The 18,956-nt window shown below is 41.9% G+C and overlaps 4 protein-coding genes across 5 annotated transcripts in view; 1 reads left to right on the forward strand and 3 right to left on the reverse strand.

Annotated features, from left to right (window-relative positions):
- Nucleotides 1-596: 596 nt before the first annotated feature.
- On the reverse strand, nt 597-4,350 carry LOC135483856 (uncharacterized). The gene is made up of 6 exons (XM_064764907.1): nt 3,926-4,350; nt 3,460-3,502; nt 2,997-3,158; nt 2,150-2,400; nt 1,739-1,915; nt 597-1,222 (listed from the first exon to the last, which is right to left on the reverse strand). The coding sequence occupies exons 1-6, from the start codon at nt 3,996-3,998 to the stop codon at nt 948-950; spliced, it is 981 nt and encodes a 326-aa protein (XP_064620977.1). The 5' UTR covers nt 3,999-4,350; the 3' UTR covers nt 597-947.
- Nucleotides 4,351-5,901: 1,551 nt separating this feature from the next.
- Nucleotides 5,902-9,675, reverse strand: LOC135483857 (uncharacterized). The gene is made up of 6 exons (XM_064764908.1): nt 9,620-9,675; nt 9,346-9,388; nt 8,886-9,035; nt 8,114-8,364; nt 6,991-7,167; nt 5,902-6,288 (listed from the first exon to the last, which is right to left on the reverse strand). The coding sequence occupies exons 1-6, from the start codon at nt 9,654-9,656 to the stop codon at nt 6,035-6,037; spliced, it is 912 nt and encodes a 303-aa protein (XP_064620978.1). The 5' UTR covers nt 9,657-9,675; the 3' UTR covers nt 5,902-6,034.
- Nucleotides 9,676-10,903: 1,228 nt separating this feature from the next.
- LOC135483858 (ethanolamine kinase 2-like) lies at nt 10,904-15,210 on the forward strand. Its single transcript, XM_064764909.1, has 8 exons — nt 10,904-11,129; nt 11,697-11,971; nt 12,227-12,388; nt 12,735-12,877; nt 13,078-13,164; nt 13,629-13,789; nt 14,271-14,356; nt 14,720-15,210. Exons 1-8 carry the CDS (start codon nt 11,013-11,015, stop codon nt 14,790-14,792), a joined length of 1,104 nt encoding a protein of 367 aa, XP_064620979.1. The 5' UTR covers nt 10,904-11,012; the 3' UTR covers nt 14,793-15,210.
- A 431-nt stretch (nt 15,211-15,641) lies between these two features.
- The window catches only part of LOC135483860 (FMRFamide peptide receptor frpr-18-like), a 52,020-nt gene continuing 48,705 nt past the window's right edge, over nt 15,642-18,956 (reverse strand). For both annotated transcript variants that reach the window (XM_064764910.1, XM_064764911.1), the window contains exon 3: nt 15,642-18,312. In XM_064764910.1, the coding sequence (XP_064620980.1) occupies nt 17,108-18,292 (1,185 nt within the window). In that variant the 5' untranslated portion in view covers nt 18,293-18,312 and the 3' untranslated portion in view covers nt 15,642-17,107. The remainder of the gene's footprint in view (nt 18,313-18,956) is intronic.

Below are 18,956 nucleotides of genomic sequence, written 5' to 3' on the forward strand. Positions count from 1 at the left end.
TTGCATCTTTCGGAAGCTTTCACTCGATTCGTATCCTCTACGGTGCCTGCAGCAACCCCTCGGCCCTGATCACCATTTCTGAGTACTCTTCATGGCCGAGGCATCGCTATCGGTTGCACTGGGAGTGATGGGTGATGATATTTAGTAGGCCTAAGAGATCCCGAAATGTTCATGACGACCATTTCCGAGTACTCGACTTCGTCCTGACACGGGAGGGTATTTGACCCGTCTGCTCTTAGTACTGATTTTGATTACAAGCATGAAGGCAAGCTTCTTTCTCGCTCTCACGAAGCCTAAACATGGTTGATACCAATGGTGCAGACAGTTTTCCACTTAGCCACTTTCCTTATTCACCGGTTGATGGGCTAGAAAATGTACCCAGTGATCTCAGTTCAATATTTCTTAGCATAACATATTGCCAATCCACGATTGACTCTTAATTATGAGGAGTCATTCAATCGAACAAATGTGCGTTCTCCCAAGGTTTAACTGGCTAATTATAGGATCAATGGCTACTTTTAGTGAGTTATCACATTCGATATCTTTTTATTTGCAAAAGAATGAACTAACAAAAGAAGTTATATTTAGCAGTTTATTTACAAGGCAATTTACTATTATGATATTGAGCTAACTGACTTGGCGAACCAATAGCCTTACACTTTTTGTGTGATCTTTTCCCAATCGACTCATTATTCCTATCTCGCTTATCAGCCACGTTTCTCCACAGGTCTACCAAAACCATGTGAGGTACATTCTCATGATATTTTGATTTTAACGGGATAATGTCATCAGGCGAATTATGAAAAAAACTAGCATTATTGCAAGGAGTCGATACTACAAACTTGAGAGGAGGCGAAAACAAGTTTCGGCGGACGAAATGGAAGGAGACAAGGCCCCGTTGATTTTGTATCCGGCCAACCTAATGTAAGCTTGAACATGGTTCATACTCATTCATACTTTAATACTACTCTATAATGTTTTACGGTGTTAACTCCGCCCGCTTCTGGCGTAGTCGCTTTCTCTGCGTATATTTTACAAAGTCCAAGGTTTTCAATGTAGACGTATTCCTGGCATATGGCGGCGGATGTCAGGTCCCGATTCACTTCATGGCACTGCAGGGCACAATAGAGGAGAGTGTTTGTTCGGAAAGTCGCCCCAGGCGTATCTGAAACCTCCTGTTGCCCCACCTGCACGTATGTGCTGCTGTCCGTACCGTAAACAACTGAAACGTACAAGGCAACTTTATACCGGAGACATATTTGTTTCTTACCATGGATGAATGTTCAGTCAGCAAGCCTTCGTAAACGGTATTTGGAATGATGACCCAGCATGGTCGTTCCCATTTTCTTTTTGAATCGATTAGATATAAGAAACTATTTTGTTGGGGAAAGATCAGTGTGATGTGGGTTGGGGAAGGAGTTTATAAGATACATTTAAAACAAACCAATTGCCTGTAATTTTACTTGCCAAATTTGCTTTTGAGTTTAAAACGTGTTACAGGCAAAGCTTCACGCTCTAGTTGCTATGCATTCAATAATATAGATGTATCACTTTCTTAGGGCAACCGATCCGTGGGATACGAGTATATAAACATGTATCCCAAAAAGATCTGCTGCATGGTCGTCACTGGGAGATGACCGTCCCTCTTTTCCAGTGGCGCTTAGGCTCAGTAATAAGTTAGTGTTTTGAGGCCACATTCAAAACCACCCAGTTGCAATGAAATACCTTTTAAACTTACGTTGTTTATACAAAGCGGCTACTTCGGTTTGAGTGATGGCGTAAAGGAATATCTTGAGACGAGCCATGTCTCCCTGGAAATGATTGCCATAGACTAGGTTACCTCCGATGTCGTATAAGGGATGGTTGTTCACTTGCAAATTAAGGTTTGTGTACTCGGCCTTCGGTGACATGGTGCCTATTCAAAGAAAAGGCAATAAACAATCACGAAGAACAGATAATAAGAATGTATTGCATGCAGATGAGAAACACTAAGCAAATTCTCATCGCACTGGCTTTTTTACAGTTTCTGTATTCTACGGCGATGATTAGTTCTAATTACTTAGGGGACACAATAAAAAATGTGCATGCACACTAACGAATCACGTCGTTAACAAAAACGTATGTCACTTTCACCAATTCAATAACATACCGACTAAGGCTCCATTGAGGTAAGCTTTAGCAGTCCGGGTCTCCCTGCTCCAGGTATAAACAAGAAGTTGCCAGGTGTTGCTCCGAGGACCTTTTGATATGTCACCCCCGGTAACAGTAACTAAGTCTTGAGCGGGGTCAGAACCCTGACTGTTGATGTTTCGCCTCAGGTTTAAGAACAGTTGGTTTCTATTGGTCACCCTTGTCAAGAACTGCCAATAGCGGGTGAAATCCGAATATATAGTCTGAGAGCTTTGAAAAAGAAATGGACATCAATGTAATTTACTCTATGAACGCTGTATCAAGCACATCCTATGATCTCCTTGCTGATTTATCGGCGGTGTGCGTAATCTTAGTCTTCTCGAGTCCTTGAGGAGGGATCGTGATGCACCCCGCCGATAGATCTGCATGATGCTTTTATATATCACCTCCTATACATGCATGTACTTTCACTAGCATGAAGAAGTTTTAGCGATGTCCAAGTATTGGGAATCAATAGACATAAAGTTATTCATTCTACTTAAAACTCGTAAAATCTACCGTTAAGTTGAGGATGCTCGATAACTGCGCACAATAAATTGTGGCCAATTTTGACAACAGAAAGGATCATCTTGGTCACTTTCTCCTTTTTGCCGAAAGAAGATGGGAATCGCGTCGCACACCCGACTTATAACAGGAGCACTCATCATCGACAACTAAAACTCTTGGCTAGGACTGACTGCTATCTATGCCTTTCGAGCCCGCTTCTTCCGTGCGGGCTTCATCGCGACAACATCACGATAGGTTCTTTCGGCTGATGATAGTACCGGTCCTATTTAGCAGTTACACAGCGAGCTTATTTACCGTACCTTCCAAAGGTTTTGAACCTGACATAGACCGCGACCGAGAAGCTTGTTGTCCCGATCTCTACTCGTGGAACCCGAGCGATCGCAAAACCAGAAAATGATAAAACCTTCCCGAAAGTCGCCGATTTTATAAACGTGGGTTGGACTTTTCCTGGTGCCCCTAATCTGAAAGTCACAGATCGAAGTTGACACATGTACATATATCATAAAACCCATTCTAAGAGGTCACTGATCAAGCCAAAGACCATTACGGAACTTCCAGCGGTATTGGCAATGTCAATACATTGAGGGTCAAGATGGCCTATAAGACTTCCTTGCATAGCAGGGCTCCCAAACCGTACATGCAGTTGAGATTCAGGCGCAGCTAAAGAGGATCACAACACTCACTAAAGTCATCAGTTGATGTGTACATGTAAAGGGTCAAACCTCGTACCGGCTCCTTAATGATACACGTCATGATACTCACTGAACATCCGTATCTGTCCCGTCAAGTTTGTATTCTTTGTGCACTATAAAAAAACAGTTTAAGCAGGAATGACACATGACACTGACCGCTGGTACAACATCACACATGCAACGATTCCCATTCAAACCTATTCTCGTCTCCTTTTTCAGAGGCGATTTTACTGGTGCATAGCAAGTTTGCAGTTGATCAGGAAAAAGAAGGGGTAATAGCTTATTATGTAATCGCCCGTCACACCTTGCATTTGCTTGATAAACTGCGAATGCGACAACCGCGATTATAATTACGCATCAACGATATCCCTGGTGTCCATGCAGTCGTCCGACCATATATTGCGTCAGGAAGATTTAATACAGCAACAATAAATCCGCCCGATCGTTCCTTAAATAAATTCGAGACATTCGGTAACCTTTTATCAGTCTTTTCAGCATTGATAGTGTCATCTACCCGATTATCTCTGATATCTTACCTGCAGATGATATCCTATGAATTGATAGAAGTACCACCATCATCACCAACCCATCCATATTTGTTACTTCCATCGGAAATGGCGAACTGAAAGCTCGAATAAACACGCACCTTGCTCGGCAATGCGCTTTAGTAGCGTTTTTCGGGACGATAGTGCTGATCAATGTTAAATAACTTGAATTGTGTGTCGCTACAAAGGTAACCAAGTCGACATCTTTCAGTCGTCGACAATTTGCGGCTACTAATGATTTCGGTCGATATATTTATTTCCAGTACGTAGGAATTATTCATTACGGCAGATAAATGTCCTGTATATTATCGTCGGCTTCATAAATAAATCTCACTTTTGGAAAACGTACATTACAATAGCCATTAGCATCACCAAGGATATACTGTCTTCTCCCACTTAACCGAGCGCGGCTGAATCGCAAATGAATAGGCCGATTTTACTGATGGCAGGCGAACATTAGAAAGAACAGCCACAGCTGATAATTGACGCCCTTTTCGTGGGCAATGCCAATACCTTCCACGTAAGTGGATAAAAGACATGAACATTGACATGGGGTAGTCCTGTACTGAATGAATGAATACAATACAACTAGCGTCCTCATTTTATGCCTATAGTGTTTGTTGACCAGAAATTTCTAATCTGGGGTCTATGATAAAGCTAGCTACCAGGCATTATTGAATTGACAACATTTACAAAGTTGTCTTCCAATAACAATTGATCACTATAATTGGCTGTCATATTGAATGTTTGCAGCCCACCGGTAAAAAACTACAGACTACCATGTTTCTGGACTTAGTCATTTTCGAGCCATTTTCCTGGCGCTCGGTTAAGTGGGAGAAGACAGTAATTATAATGGAGTCTGCGAACATGTCAGCCTAGTGATTGGAGTTTAGATACAAACACCCTTTACGCCCAAACCCGGCAAATGATTGGAGTTGACTGTCCAGTCACGTACAATCATCTTAAAACCCACCAGTAAGTGTCAGATTCTATTCATAAAGATCATATTTTGTTGTTTATTAATAAAACAAAACGTTTTATGAGAGAAAGTGACACTAATTCGGCCTGAATAAGATTTACAGTCTGAACTGGTCGTATATATAGGATTATCAAACATGCCGGCAATTGCTCAATTCCAGTGTCTGATTTTTTTAATTTCGGCAATGTGCGAGTTTGGAACTCTGTATATCGTACAGTCGAAGCATTTCGATAAATTATGCAATGATGATCCAAGCACTATGCATCGACTGAAGAGCCATGGCGTTCCGCTTGGTTCATTGTAATCAACATGACAATGTATAGCTTTTTGCGAAACGTTTGCAAATACGCACTTATTGTTAATTGCTTAAACATAAGCCGCCAATCCTAAATACACTATATGTGCCATGTGCGCTAAATCGTTCCAATGGGGTGATATGAATAAAGACTAGCAAATGCTTTTACTCGGGTTTTGTACAGGAAGGCCTAGTGTAAATGTACAAGGAGATTTAGATAAAAGCATTTGCTAGTCTTTATTCATATCACCCAATATGTCCTTGCATGTATGTCCGTTGGGTTTTCATCCAAAACTGTTCTTCATCGAGTTGCAATATACAGATTGTTTGGGCCCTTAATCTATTTCCTTGTCGAAAATGCTGAATTGTGGTGTTCACTCCTTCCATACTCGAGCTACTTACTGTTAGTCTTTTTACAAGGTTGGCATCGAAGACGTAGGCCTATTCTTTGCTTATGGATGTTAACGCGTGAGACAATATGCACTTTAATGCTGGGACCAAGCGGATAACTCTCTTCATGTGGGTCGATTTACCCATTAGGCCATATTGACTCATCAATTCATGTTTACAAAACATTAACACATTCGCCATTACTAACACTATTTTTAAACGACACTTTATTTCTTGTACATCAACATTTGTGGGATTGGAAGCATAATGGAAAAAGTAAGTTCGTAAAGTTGCTAAGCCTAATATGTAATGTGTGCGTTAAATAAAACATCATCACTTCAGCATAGCCAGATACCTTAGTCCTTGCACCGTGTTTGTCGCACTGTGTTACCCAACGAGTTAATGAGTGTTTTGTTAATTTCGGGTTTAACGTGTTTCACCCCTGCCGAAAATGCTGAACAGTGTTTCCTCCACTCGCACTCGAGGTACCAGTCGTTTTCCCCCCGTATAGCTTACAAACTCCAAGGTTTGCAATGTAGACGAACTCTTGGCATGTGGTGGTTGACGACATCTTTTGTCTTTGACACTGCACTGCACACTGGATAAGTGAGTTCAGTTGGAACGTCGCCTGAGGCGTGTCTGAAATTTCCTCCTGCCCCACCAGGACGTACGTCGTAGTCTCATCAGCAACTGAAATTTGAAGATTACCGCAGTCAAGGCCAAATTTCAACGCTATACTGGTACGTCTATGCTTCATACACTCCTGATTAACGCTCAGTGCTGCTGCGGTGACGGCAACAACCAAAGTTTGAAATTGACGATGTATACTATCAGACAAATAACGACGGTGACACTTTTAAGAGTAATTATTAGGTCTATCAATGCTTTCAAAAGAAAGCGTATCGTTTAAGGTATTTTGTTTTACGTTGAACGTGAAATATAACATTATTTTCAACGTCCGCCATGGATTACACAGATACTTCGAAGAACCAATCATAATGTCGCTCAGTTGCTACTTCTAAAATTTGCCGTCGTGAGTAAACGAGCAGTGCAGTTAGACTTGATCGAAACGTTTGGATAAGGTTGGGAAATTGGTATGATTTTAAGACATGCGTGTGCCTACAACTTTTTGCAGCAAGACATGTGTGGGCCAGTCAACATACGACAAGGAATAAGAACTGCTGACACTGTGTGTCACACACATCTAATATCCCACAATTCTTACGCATGCCTTTAGACGTTACGAGATTTGGGGCCGTTTACACGAAACCAAACCGATCTAGGTCGATATGGATCGGTCGAGACTGGTGTGCCGTGTAAACGCGTACGAATCCGATCTGGTCTGGTTTTACACCCCTATTTCATCGCTAATCTCATAAAAATCGGACTTACGTCTCTCGTACAAGGCATCTACCTGAGCTTGACTGATGGGGTAAAAGAATATCTTGAGACGAGCCATCTCTCCCTGCAGATACCAGCCGGAGCTCGGATTACCCCCTATCTCGTATAGGGGATGGTCGTTCAATTGAAGATCAAGGTCGGTGTACTCGGCCTTTGGCGACTTCGTATCTAATTAAGAAAAGGCAAAGTACTGTTTTTGTGTCTAGGTCGAGTCTCCTCCTTTGAAGGATGAATATACGCACGACGGTAGATCGGCATGAGTTCAGAAAAAATAGAACTTACAACTTTTGATCAATCTATGTTGATAATCGGCTGGTAATGACAACAGTTCGAAAGGACTTGAAGATTTAGCTATAACTATAGGTACAGTGGGTGAGACGATTTACATATGTAGTAACTGTCAACACGCGCTGGTGCTTTTGAGCACCCATTTCTTCCGAAACGGATAGAGAACCACAGAAAGCTACTGCACCCATGCAATATTGCGCAGCGCTAAACGCGACGGAAAGAAAGCCAATAGACACTTTATTCATTGATGGAGAAATTTACAGCTGCAGTGGATGCGACAAGACTGACAATTAATTACTCAATACAGTTAATAACTTTTGCGACTTCGAACGAGAATAAGGGCTTTGAATTTGATAATTGTACTAGGTTAACGGTGAACATTTTGTAAGAGAGCCAACGTGGACAACATTCAATTACATGTAGTTTGTTAATAGCGTGGCTGAATAAAATGGTGAGATAACATGCGACAGATCATGGACCCGTGACAACTAATTTTGCGAAAAATCATGTACGGAATTACATGCTATAGAGTTTTGATGTCAAACAACAAATGGTGTTAAGTAGTAATTAGATAACACAGTACACCTGTGTACGAATGGATTCAAATTATGTAAGATGATGTACATTTATTGTTTCCATCTTTAAACACTTTATTTATGTAGACCTCCTGAATACCACGAACGTGGTCGTTTGGAGTGAATAAACTTACATACTTACTTACTTACTTCAAAGTGGAAACAGCGTCTAAATATAACTTAAATTCACCTTAATAAAGCGAATTACTTTGTGATGTGCTACGAGTCAGCTGGCTGGATCTGATACTCACCGACTACAACTCCATTTAAATATATCTTAGCTACGCGAGTTTCTCTGTTCCAGCTACATGCAAGCAGTTGCCAAGTGTTGGCCCGAGGAAGTTGTGATATGTCACCCCCTGATAATTCAACCAAGTCTTGGCTTGGATCGGCTCCCTCACTGTTGATGTTTCGCCTCAGAGCTAGGTATACTCTGTCGTCGTAGTTCACTCGAAATATAAACTTCCAAAAGCGCGTGAAGTCCGAAAAGATAGTTTGTATGCTATGAAAAGAAATTGAAGACCGGTCATGAGTTAGTCCAACCTATGCTTTATATATATTGCTACTTTATGATGTAATGTTTCAAGATGTTATGTCAATACGCCATAATATCCCCGAATCCCCACCTTAATAGCAGGTAACAGGGACTGCGATTACGGAGCCTTGTTCCCCAGACGTTAGAATCAGAGATGCACCAGACTTACGAGAACATTCTTACAAGAGACCCAGTAAGAAACTATTAAAGATCCTGATTTGTTAGGCTGTCAAAAGATATGGGAAACCTCATCTTGACCACCAAGGTTTTTGCATCTTATCAAGATATAACCCCGGCTATGTTTAAAGGGAGTATAGATCACGAGGTTCAGGATGGGGAAACCCGTACTGAATACGTTTGCCAGTTCGACGGAACGATAATGCAGTTATAATGCACACTTTATTTATACATGGACATGGCTATCATGTATTCGATTTTTTGGAAATAAGAAGGTCTCAGAGGTCGCTGCACCGACTACTTTCACATACCTTCCAAAAGATCGGAACCTGACATACGCCGCAATGGAGAAGCTTGTGGTCCTTATCGGCATCTTTGGGACCTGAGCAATTGCTGTGTTTGAGAATGATAACACCTTCCCAAAAGTAGTTGAATCTACAAATTTGGCAGTTCCTTTTAGCCTTTACGTAAAAAAAAATATGAAAATGATTTAAAATCGTTAAGTATCTGTATTCGGTGATTGGCTTGGGACGATAGTCGATATTAACTACAGAAGAGATTGTTGGTCATGAGTTTCGGGAAAAGGCATCAATTTGAAAAAGACAGCATGCAGGGAACATTGACATAAAAAAATCAGGAATCTGGGAAGCCTAATATTTGCCTCGGCTTTGTTTCGATGCATTGAGACTTGACTTGAACCTGGACTGTTGACACCACATTTTGGTTGAAAATCAGGGAGGACACTATAGTCGACGTGAGCAAAATACTCACTGTACATTCGTATCTGTCCCGTCGAGTTTATATTCCTTGTATGCTAGAATTCAAATAGAATATTTTCAGCTCAAACAGTGGTTTTAAACAAAAGCTATTTGAAGGGGGACTTTTAGGCGGCCGGGGGGGGGGGGGGAATGATGGTTTCGAGGTGCTTGATATGCGCAGTTTTGTGACTGACTTGGTCTGTATGTCTGCTTCAACCTATAGTGTTGGCATTCTTCATACGAGGGTGGATAACGACTATTGTTAAAGTCCACCTAGTTGATCTCACCTCGACTCCCTTGCTTGTTGAAGAAATGATAGGTCATCACGTCTTCACTTCTCAAGAATGCGCAGTCACTCGTCTTTAAAAAACAGTAACTGCTGCTGCTTCCTTTGTCCACCCAGACAAACGACTTGCAGTTGGCGAAAATGTTACATTCATCACCACACTGGTCCTTATTGGCGGGAATCATCTTCTTGATATTATTTGAACCGCAGTCACCAAATCGATGCGTGTAACCAACGACACTCAATGTCGCTGAAAATGAAAGTATGGAACTGTCTCAAAAATACTCTGAAGCAAATGTAGCAGTGAATTCTCACCTCGACTCACCCACCGCACCAGAAGAAACATTCTGTCACGAAGTCAACTTTTCACTCACGTCCGGTCTCCACTGACCCTGGATGCGCGACAACCCGTCTTGCCAACGGGCTACAATATCAAAATCACCATTGAATGTTTTGGCGCCAATCAATCATTTGGAGAAAATAAATTCGTATGATTCGACAGGCATCCTTACCTGCAACTTGAGTCCTTTGGCTTGACAGTAAGATCATCAGAAGTGCCACTAATCTATCCATTACGGTTGTTTTTACGGGTTTTTTTGGACGGATTAAAATTGCGTGATGGTCCAGACTGGTATACACCTGGAAAACAGACAAGTCTGTCTCTTATCCAGGCAACCAGCTTTGTTGCCGTGGTAAATTATTCATACTAATCTCACAAAAAAATTGTGTTTCTATGATGTCACTCCAAACCAAAATATAACAGGTACAGTGACAACTTCACATAACAGCCTGAATAATCAATGTTGAAATTGGACAGGCATTATGGGCATGATATTTCGCATGAAAATAGTGATCGCTGTTAGAATTTGAGAGTTCGCTGAATGACCACTTTATTGGTAATTTACGGTAGGATGTATATGAGTAAAGGCCAGCCTAACTGATATTTTATTCTCAAAATCAATGCACCAGGATACCAAGTCAAATTATTTTGTTGTCAAAATTAAGGTGAAAACTAAGTAAGCTGGCCACAAGTAAACCTAAAGTGATAGCACTTGACCTAGTCCATCTTGACCCGCAATGATTTGAGATCGCTAAATCATGGACCTAGTCTTGCAAGTGTTTCACATGATTAATCAATTATCCGACTGATTTAGATAAAAATTGACGATAAGGCCTTAGTTCGTGGAGTTGAAGGTATACCGCCCACTTCATAATCTTATGTGAGGCACTGAAACCCAATGATTGAGTTGGTCAGTGAACGACCGGTGCTTATTCGATATTTAGGGCATGAGGTGATAGACGTGGTCGTTATTAATAGATTTGGATTAGTTACCAACAAACAGGAGTGCTTACGGCAGCAACAAGCAAATTCCCCGAGAAATCGACTGGCAATCATGGCGGCTGTACCGGAGGTGGGCATTGAAGTAGACCCTAAGAACTACGATGGGGCACTTCGAGATGTCTTGGAGGTTGTCCGCCCTGCTTGGAAAAGGGATGATATTCACTTCAAGGTACGAAGTTTGCTTTCTGATGCAGGTTTACATTAATATGGGTGTTCTCGTTTAGAGAGATCGCGGGAACGTAACGTACATATTTGCCCTTGTCGAGTAAGGCCATCGACCACCCCCAAAGTCGTTTCGTGGGGGCCAGTGTTATCAAGATTAGCCCTGATACTGCAGAACAAAGGGAATTTAGGCCTAGGTGCGAATGTGCTTTGTTTAAATAAAAGCCAAAAGACCGTGCATTGGGCTGGGCCTAAATTCTTTTTTCGATTTCAGTCTGCCGGGTTTTATACCAGACATCGTGGACAGGATGTACCACTACTAATCAAGATTTTTTTGTGTTTTTACATTGACCTGCATTCTCATGTTCATGTTCATGAAAGTTGCATTCAATTCTGGTATGACTTCGTGTGTTTGATGGACAGGAAGTTTGTTCGAACACCTTCAAGTGACGTAGTTAGATAGACGCTCAGAGCGCTCCTCATCACTCCCAGAGGCTTCTGGTGGTTTTCAGCACGTCTACTCGAATTCGTGCTTGAATGTGCTCTAGAATCTCACTTTATGTTCTTCCTGCAGTTCCTCGTCCAGGGTTACATGAACCATGTGCTGGCATGCTACATCGACGAAGACAACAAGAACGACTGGATCGTGGCAAGAATCTTCGGCACTGATATCGAATTCGGACAACAAAGAGATGTCGAGATAAGAAATTCCAAACTTTACGCCGAACGGGAAATAGGTCCTCCTGTCTACGGTATCTTCAAAAATGGACTTCTATTTAAGTTCATGACGGGAAAGACTTATTCCTGGACTGATGTTATATCAGCGTTTCGGGATATCAAACTTTGCAAGTATGTTTGTTATGTACGCCCCGTTGCCATCTCGTGTATGGATGATGAGAACGGCCTGTACCTATAGGCTGTCTGCGAACGCTTTTGTATGGGTTGAGTAGGGTTGTTCTTTCTACATTAGTCTTCAGTGTTTCTTTAATTCGAACCTTCGAGATTGGAATCTGTCGAGGTTGCTATCCCAGTCAGAGGAGCCGTTCTACAACACAATCGATGAAGGTCTGATATTTTACCTACTCTTCTCATTTCACTTTTGAGAGCGGTTGCCCGGGAAATGGCAAATATCCACTGCGAGAAAAGTTACAAGTTGGCAATAGAAAAATATGACATCCATCAAGCCAAACGTGTTGAAGACATTTTTGAGGAAATGTTGACTAAACCGTGGCCTGATGTCATCATTGACGAGGAAACTACTAAATGGTTAGCACCTTGATTAGTCTCGTTGAGTCAGTGTTTTCGGCCGGATATAGATGGAATCTTTCTCGGGGCCACCTTACCCACCACCTGCCGGATCGAATTCGGCATCGTCCACCTAACCTCTTGCACACGAAAACACATTAAAATACTTTGAAATACTTTCTAGGAGGTCAAGACAGTGATAGTGTATTTTTCAAGCAATGTGATTCTGTAAATCTATACAGATGTATAGTTCTGGTTGTAGAATTCAATTTTGTTGGTTAGCACATGTACCGGCGGATCGTTTGTGGCCCATATAAACCGGTATCATTAATAAATCATCGCCGTTGATACTTCTCTGTTTCGTCAGGTTCACCAGTGAAGTGCCGCCTATGGAAGAACGACTGAGGGAAGTACGAATGCTGCTGGAACGCTTCAAAGATGATAGCATCACCGAAACGTTTTGTCATGGTGATTTTAACCCAACCAACGTTATATACGACGAAGATAACGGTAACATTTGGTTTGTTCTTCAAGTTGATATTCATCTCTAAAACTGCATTCTTAGGTGCACTTATTCTTGTTTTTATGCAAACGACTTACTGCAGGTTGGCAGTTCCAACCAACTGAAGGAAATTATTCAAGAAAAGTTAGAATGTACGGTAGTATATATGCAGAGGCCACTTGCTTAAACTCTTCCAATTTATCTTCAGACAAAGTCACCATGATTGATTTCGAAAGCAGCAGCATCAGTTACCCCACATATGACTTCTCTGCGTTTTTTTCAACCGCCGCCTCAGGTAAGAATTTCTGTTTTTACAGTTGACTTGGACCGAATGATTTGCGCAACGAACTCAAGGCTGGGCGATGTTAGTAACGCAAAAACTATAGCGAGACCAACATGTATGATTCCTATGCGAGAATACATGTAGCGACAAAACTTGTTGACAAAACTTCATAAACGACCACAACCTAGCAACCAGAAATCTACATCCTTATTGATTCACAGAATCACATTGAATCATATTGCTTGTAGAATACCCCATCACTGACTTGACCTCCTAGAAAGTATTTCAATGTGTTTTAGTGCAAGAGGTTAGGTGGAAGATGCCGAATCCAATCCGTCTGGTGGTGATTAAGTTGGCACCGAGTAAGATTCCATCCATATCCGGCCGAACCGCAACCACACGGCGGGGCAGTCAAATGTCATCTCTTGTCGATTCTCAAAGCCTGAAACTTGTGTTTGTATGACCATTCATTTCAGGTTTAACGTCTGATCCCGAAGGTATGATGTTCAGCCCAGAGTTCAAGAGGGACTTTCTTTATGAATACCTAAGAGAGAGGAACAGACTTGACGGCGGGCCGGGAGAAGTCGATGAAAGGTTGCTGGCTAAATATGCGGCCATGGTCGAAGTAACAGAAATCGTGAGTGGTGTGAATTTCATATAATATACAATACTTTGCACTTATCTATTTCTAATCAATTACTTCAGCTGTGCCGGAAGATACTCTCTTGTCACCTTTATAAAGTCAGTTGATTTTTAAGTAGTCCGCCGAGGCTGACGAAATGCACTGATAAGCTGACGAGTGGGAAGGGCCTGGCCGGTCCATAGGTTCATACACCATCAACGCCAGACTCGATACACTTGGAATAATTCTATTCGTGAAGAATTAAATTGGAGAAAGATTGGTTAAATATGCTTCCCAGGATGCTACCAGGGGAAAATGATGATTTCACATTTCTCACTTAGGTCGTGTCATATCATGTTTTCAAGCCAATTAGAAAATTACAAAGTCGACCATATGAATTTGCTAGTGACAATGACAAAATGAACCGTGAATTAGGACAAGTGACAAATTGAATGTGAATCCCACACAAACCCTGCCAATGCTATTACCTTTATAGTGCATGAACTACTTCTGGTTTATCCTGTCTCCGATGATGGCACTTGCACCGCCTAGGCATGGACATGACAACAAGTTCTTCTTACGGTATGTATCAATAATCACGTATTCTTTGTATGGAACCACTACACGTCTAGACAGTGACAAAGAACTCATAGAATTACGCTAAACTGTCTGAAAACTATGACGAGTATGAAGATGTTAGATGACAATACGCACGTCCTGTTCAGAATGCTGTACTGTGATGCGCAGACATTTGTCTCATACGAACATACGGTGCACTTACTGTTTCTGCCAATGTCTATGACCACCAGCTGCCACTGGCCTGTGCTTTGACACAGCAGGGGCGCAGCTAGATTTTTGACTTCTGTAAGCTATGAGATAATATACCCCACCCCAAGGTAGTAAAGATTAATGATGCTTATTGACATCGTGTTGCTCTTGTTTCAGCTTTGCCTTAGGACGTCTTCAGTATTACAACAGACACAGGGAAAGAATGTTAGCCATCACAATTCCAAAGTAGAAGACAGAGCGTTCACGTTTATTTGCTATCGATCGTATACTCAAAACCGCAAAAGAAAACACTTCTTATGTCTCAACATGCTAGAGTTGTTATTCAAATACATGTATGTCTATCTATTGTCTATTTTCATTTCACGCGTATGTTTCCGACTATTCATGATAGACAGATTTCGCAACCCTTACGAAAAATGAAGTTCGACGAACGGAGGTCTGTAGTGTCATCACGACCTGTGCTATCCATTTTACACGAAATCGTTAATCATCTTATAGTTGCTTGAGGAGAATGCGGCGTCCTCTTTAAAAAAATCGTCGATAAAATGCTTTTACATACCTCGTACTTCCTCGTTCAGAGCTCTTCATAAGGCTCTACCAAATGTACCTCTGGGCTTCGACGATGAATAAATGCGATAGTTGACTCAGAGATATTCTCTTCCTCCTTTCGTTTGCTGGAGGTTAGTTAGTCACGATGGAGTCAATAGTTCTTTGGAGTTCTTCTTTCTGTACACTGCGGTTTGTCAAGGGCAAGTCCCCTCCGGCCAGATCTCCTTCCAGACGACGGCCCGTCTTTGACATCCTCCCAGAATGTGTTCGACAGGGTTCGATGTCGCAGGTGTGAACACGTTGGTTCTATAGGAACGACTCAAAGTGCTGACACTGTGGTACATGTACATGTTATAAGGAGATATTCTTTAGGGATGATTAGGAAAATTGTCAAAATCGAGAAAACCCATGAACATTTATAAACATTTATGAAAATAAATCTGTACACCACTTAGACAGACAACAACTACATGTACTTCGTCGTAACACTTCAAGTAAGTGCATAGGAGGAAAAACCATGAAATGCTAATACGTTTTATGATATATTTATTTGAAAAATATTCCAGATAATAAGCCATATGAAAAAAGGTCCGACTTCCTGTTGTATACCGGAAACCAGAAGAAGCACAATACTATGGACAGCTGTCCGTTGGCCATGTTGTCGCGGGAACGAGTATAAATTTACTCTTGACACTGTATAATCAATCAAAGACCGAATACGCTTCCAATTACAAGCCAAATCAGCATCAAAAACAATTTTCAGGATCATCACTGATTATCCACCTGAAAGTAACCAGGAGATACCATCAACGTAAACGTACACGTATAATGGAAAAAACTATTCCGAAGGAGAATGAAAGAACATAATTTGCTTAAAGTGGCATTCTCCTCTCACGCAAATTGGGCTTATGAGGACGAAGTCACCACCAGAAGGGAGGGTTGAGTTCATTTTATGATAACAACCGTTTTCAAGTAACCAATCGGATCATCCCACTCGTAACCACAAAATCCTAGGGAAGGACACATTCTTCCGTGATTTTTCTGGCTTTTCCGCAAAGAGTCTGAATACCCGTGATTTATCCGTGATTTTCCTAAAATAGGAAACCATCTTAACTTTTATGAGTGCCACTGTACAGGGCTGACAGAGAGCAATGCGACAACTGGGGAGGCATAAACACTTCATTCATGTGGCCGAATTCATTTAACAGATTGAGTCATGAGCATTTTCATGAATGGGTCAATTTCGATTTGATTGGCAAATTGAGGGATAGATTCTAATACATGAATATTAGGTCTCCTCCAAGATATTACCTCAAGTGCCGAGCTGTAATGGCTGGGCCATTTGCTTGCACTTGCCCATAATCCTAAGAAAGCGATACTTTACAAAACGCAGTTCGCACCAACCTCACAGCCTCATTGTTCGCTCATGGTGACAACACTAACGTTCAAGCAGATTCGGCTAGATGGCGTAATTGGTTAAAACCAGTGTACGTCACAGGATTTTAGAAGTGCCATCTGTCTGACCCCTGGAAATGTTTTCAGATGAGACGTAATGCATTTCTCATGAGCAGATAAAGTTGCGCTGGTACACGATAGTCCTCTTCCAACTCTTGATAATTTGCCTAAATCTGGCAACATAGAATAATCCTTTATAAAGCACGTCGATACATCGATTCAATTCACACTGGTTACAAATTATACAAAAATACCCGGTTTCAGACTCTTCGCTTACTGTCGTGGCTGCCGATATTTAATGTCAAATGTTAACAAAAAAACACATTACTTTGCTGTCAGGCGAGAGGTGTTGCGTTTGCTACATACATTCTTTGGAGAACTGGGATTTTAGGGTCCTACAGAAAATTTAAAACCACCAGAACAGCCAAGCAATTGATGTACTGTACACGTTCTTATGATACAGCTAAGACGTTAGACTTCGAGCAAAAAACTTTTCGGCATCGGCAGCCATAACAGTTGACCCTGACTCTTTAGTTGCCGCTATACACACGTTCCGTTCTGATGCCGAATGCTCGCATTGGTAGTCCCTTTCGAATTCTCAAGCCAGTAGTCAGAACCCCGAACTCTATCCTTCTTGCAGCATATGCGACCAAATAAATTAATGAGTTGGACTCGGAACGCTTTTCCTGTAATACAATAAATGTAGAACTTGCATGCATAGTGTGACATTGCGAACTCCTGGAGGCAAGTCCGTATCGTGCCGTACACGAAATGTCTGTGCCAGACTCCGTTCTCGGGAACTTCGTCTAGCTGAATGGTGAAACTGCCAGGCGGGAATTGCAGATACAAGGCATATACTATCGTAATTGGAAGCGTGGTGAATATAAGATAGAATGATACCGCTAAAAGCATGATCGTTGTAGCGCTTGTTTTCTGACTCGTTTTGCTGTTCAGGAAAGCAGGTTCAGCTTTTGACAGTTTTCGAGCTTCAATTATCACAAGAATATTAAAGATCAGCACAACGAGAGGCACAAGCGCAAACACTAGCGGCTCCGTTAGCCACGTCCATATGAACCACAATGACTTGGTATCTCCCACAAGAATAGCGTCTCTTGGCGCACAACCTCTTTCAGGGTAGTATTTGTAAAAGTAGCCCTGTATAATCGCTAACGATAATGATATCACAATAAGAAGGGCGACAACTTTCGTCGCCCGCCGCACCGTGCAGTACTTTTCTCTCTGAAACGGATGGCAGACACTGATGTACCGTTCGACGGTGAATCCTAAAACAAGGACTGGCGACATGTACTGAACGGCGAGAAAGAGCACCGGATATCCGCTACAGAGCACGTGATTACTCCTCGTGCTAATCCCCCAGGCTTCGTCCAGTTCGTGAATGATGTGCAACAGTAAGAAACAGAGATCCACTAACGCCAGGGTGGCCAGATACACCCCTGACGAGTGCCGCATCTGGCGCTGCATCCACACAACGAATGCGAGAAAGTTCCCAGGCACGCCCAAGGCGTACCATATCGGCGTAATAAACTGGTCAATTTTTACCATGGGTGTAAATTTGTCGTAAAAGTTATTGTCGTTCACGAAATTGTAATCCGGCGCGTCGTCGGTGCCATTTTCGCTGGTGATGTTCAGGGTTCGGTTAACCAGCGGATATTCTGTTGTAGGGTAGGCTATGATGTAGCCTCCCGAGGCTGATATGTTGGTCATCGTCTTAGGCCATGAGATACCTGCAATATAAAGCATGTCAAAGGGTTAGGAAAGGTATGCGAAAACAGATTAAGAAAGAGGCATGCAGCAGCGACCATGAAGGAAAACCTGGTCATGAGAGAAGATGTTGTTGCACTAAATGGAGGAATTTTGTAATGGCAAGCAAAAGATATATGACGCAGACAAATACTGACCACAACCTCTCAGACATTTTAATCTTAAAAATCGAAAGTGGCATAGAATTTTTTATTAGAAAGTGGTTCAACAAAGACACCATTTCTTTCCGTTTGTGAACTGTAATCACTCTTTCATGTTCTTACATAATGAAATATTGCATTCAATAGTAATGGATTTCAAAAGTGAAATACGGTTATTTGACAAAGTAAAGGCTGATCTCCTTCATCGGGTATTTCTATTCTTGTCTTTAACACAATGGTGGCGATAACTTGATACAGAAGAAGTTCACCGATTGCCAACTGTAAAGCGTGCGCACAACAATAAGCTGGGCTTACTCGTAATTGGAAACCGGACGTACGCCGGTCGCCGGTTACTCCGGTACGGATGCTCTCGAGCCGAGTTTTCTCATTTACAGGTCGAGGATTGCATTCAGCGCCTGTTGTATAGTAAGATGACCAATGGAATTAACCAGAGCGCCACAGGTGGA

The sequence above is a fragment of the Lineus longissimus genome, chromosome 2, assembly GCF_910592395.1.
Source record: "Lineus longissimus chromosome 2, tnLinLong1.2, whole genome shotgun sequence".
Taxonomy (NCBI): domain Eukaryota; kingdom Metazoa; phylum Nemertea; class Pilidiophora; order Heteronemertea; family Lineidae; genus Lineus; species Lineus longissimus.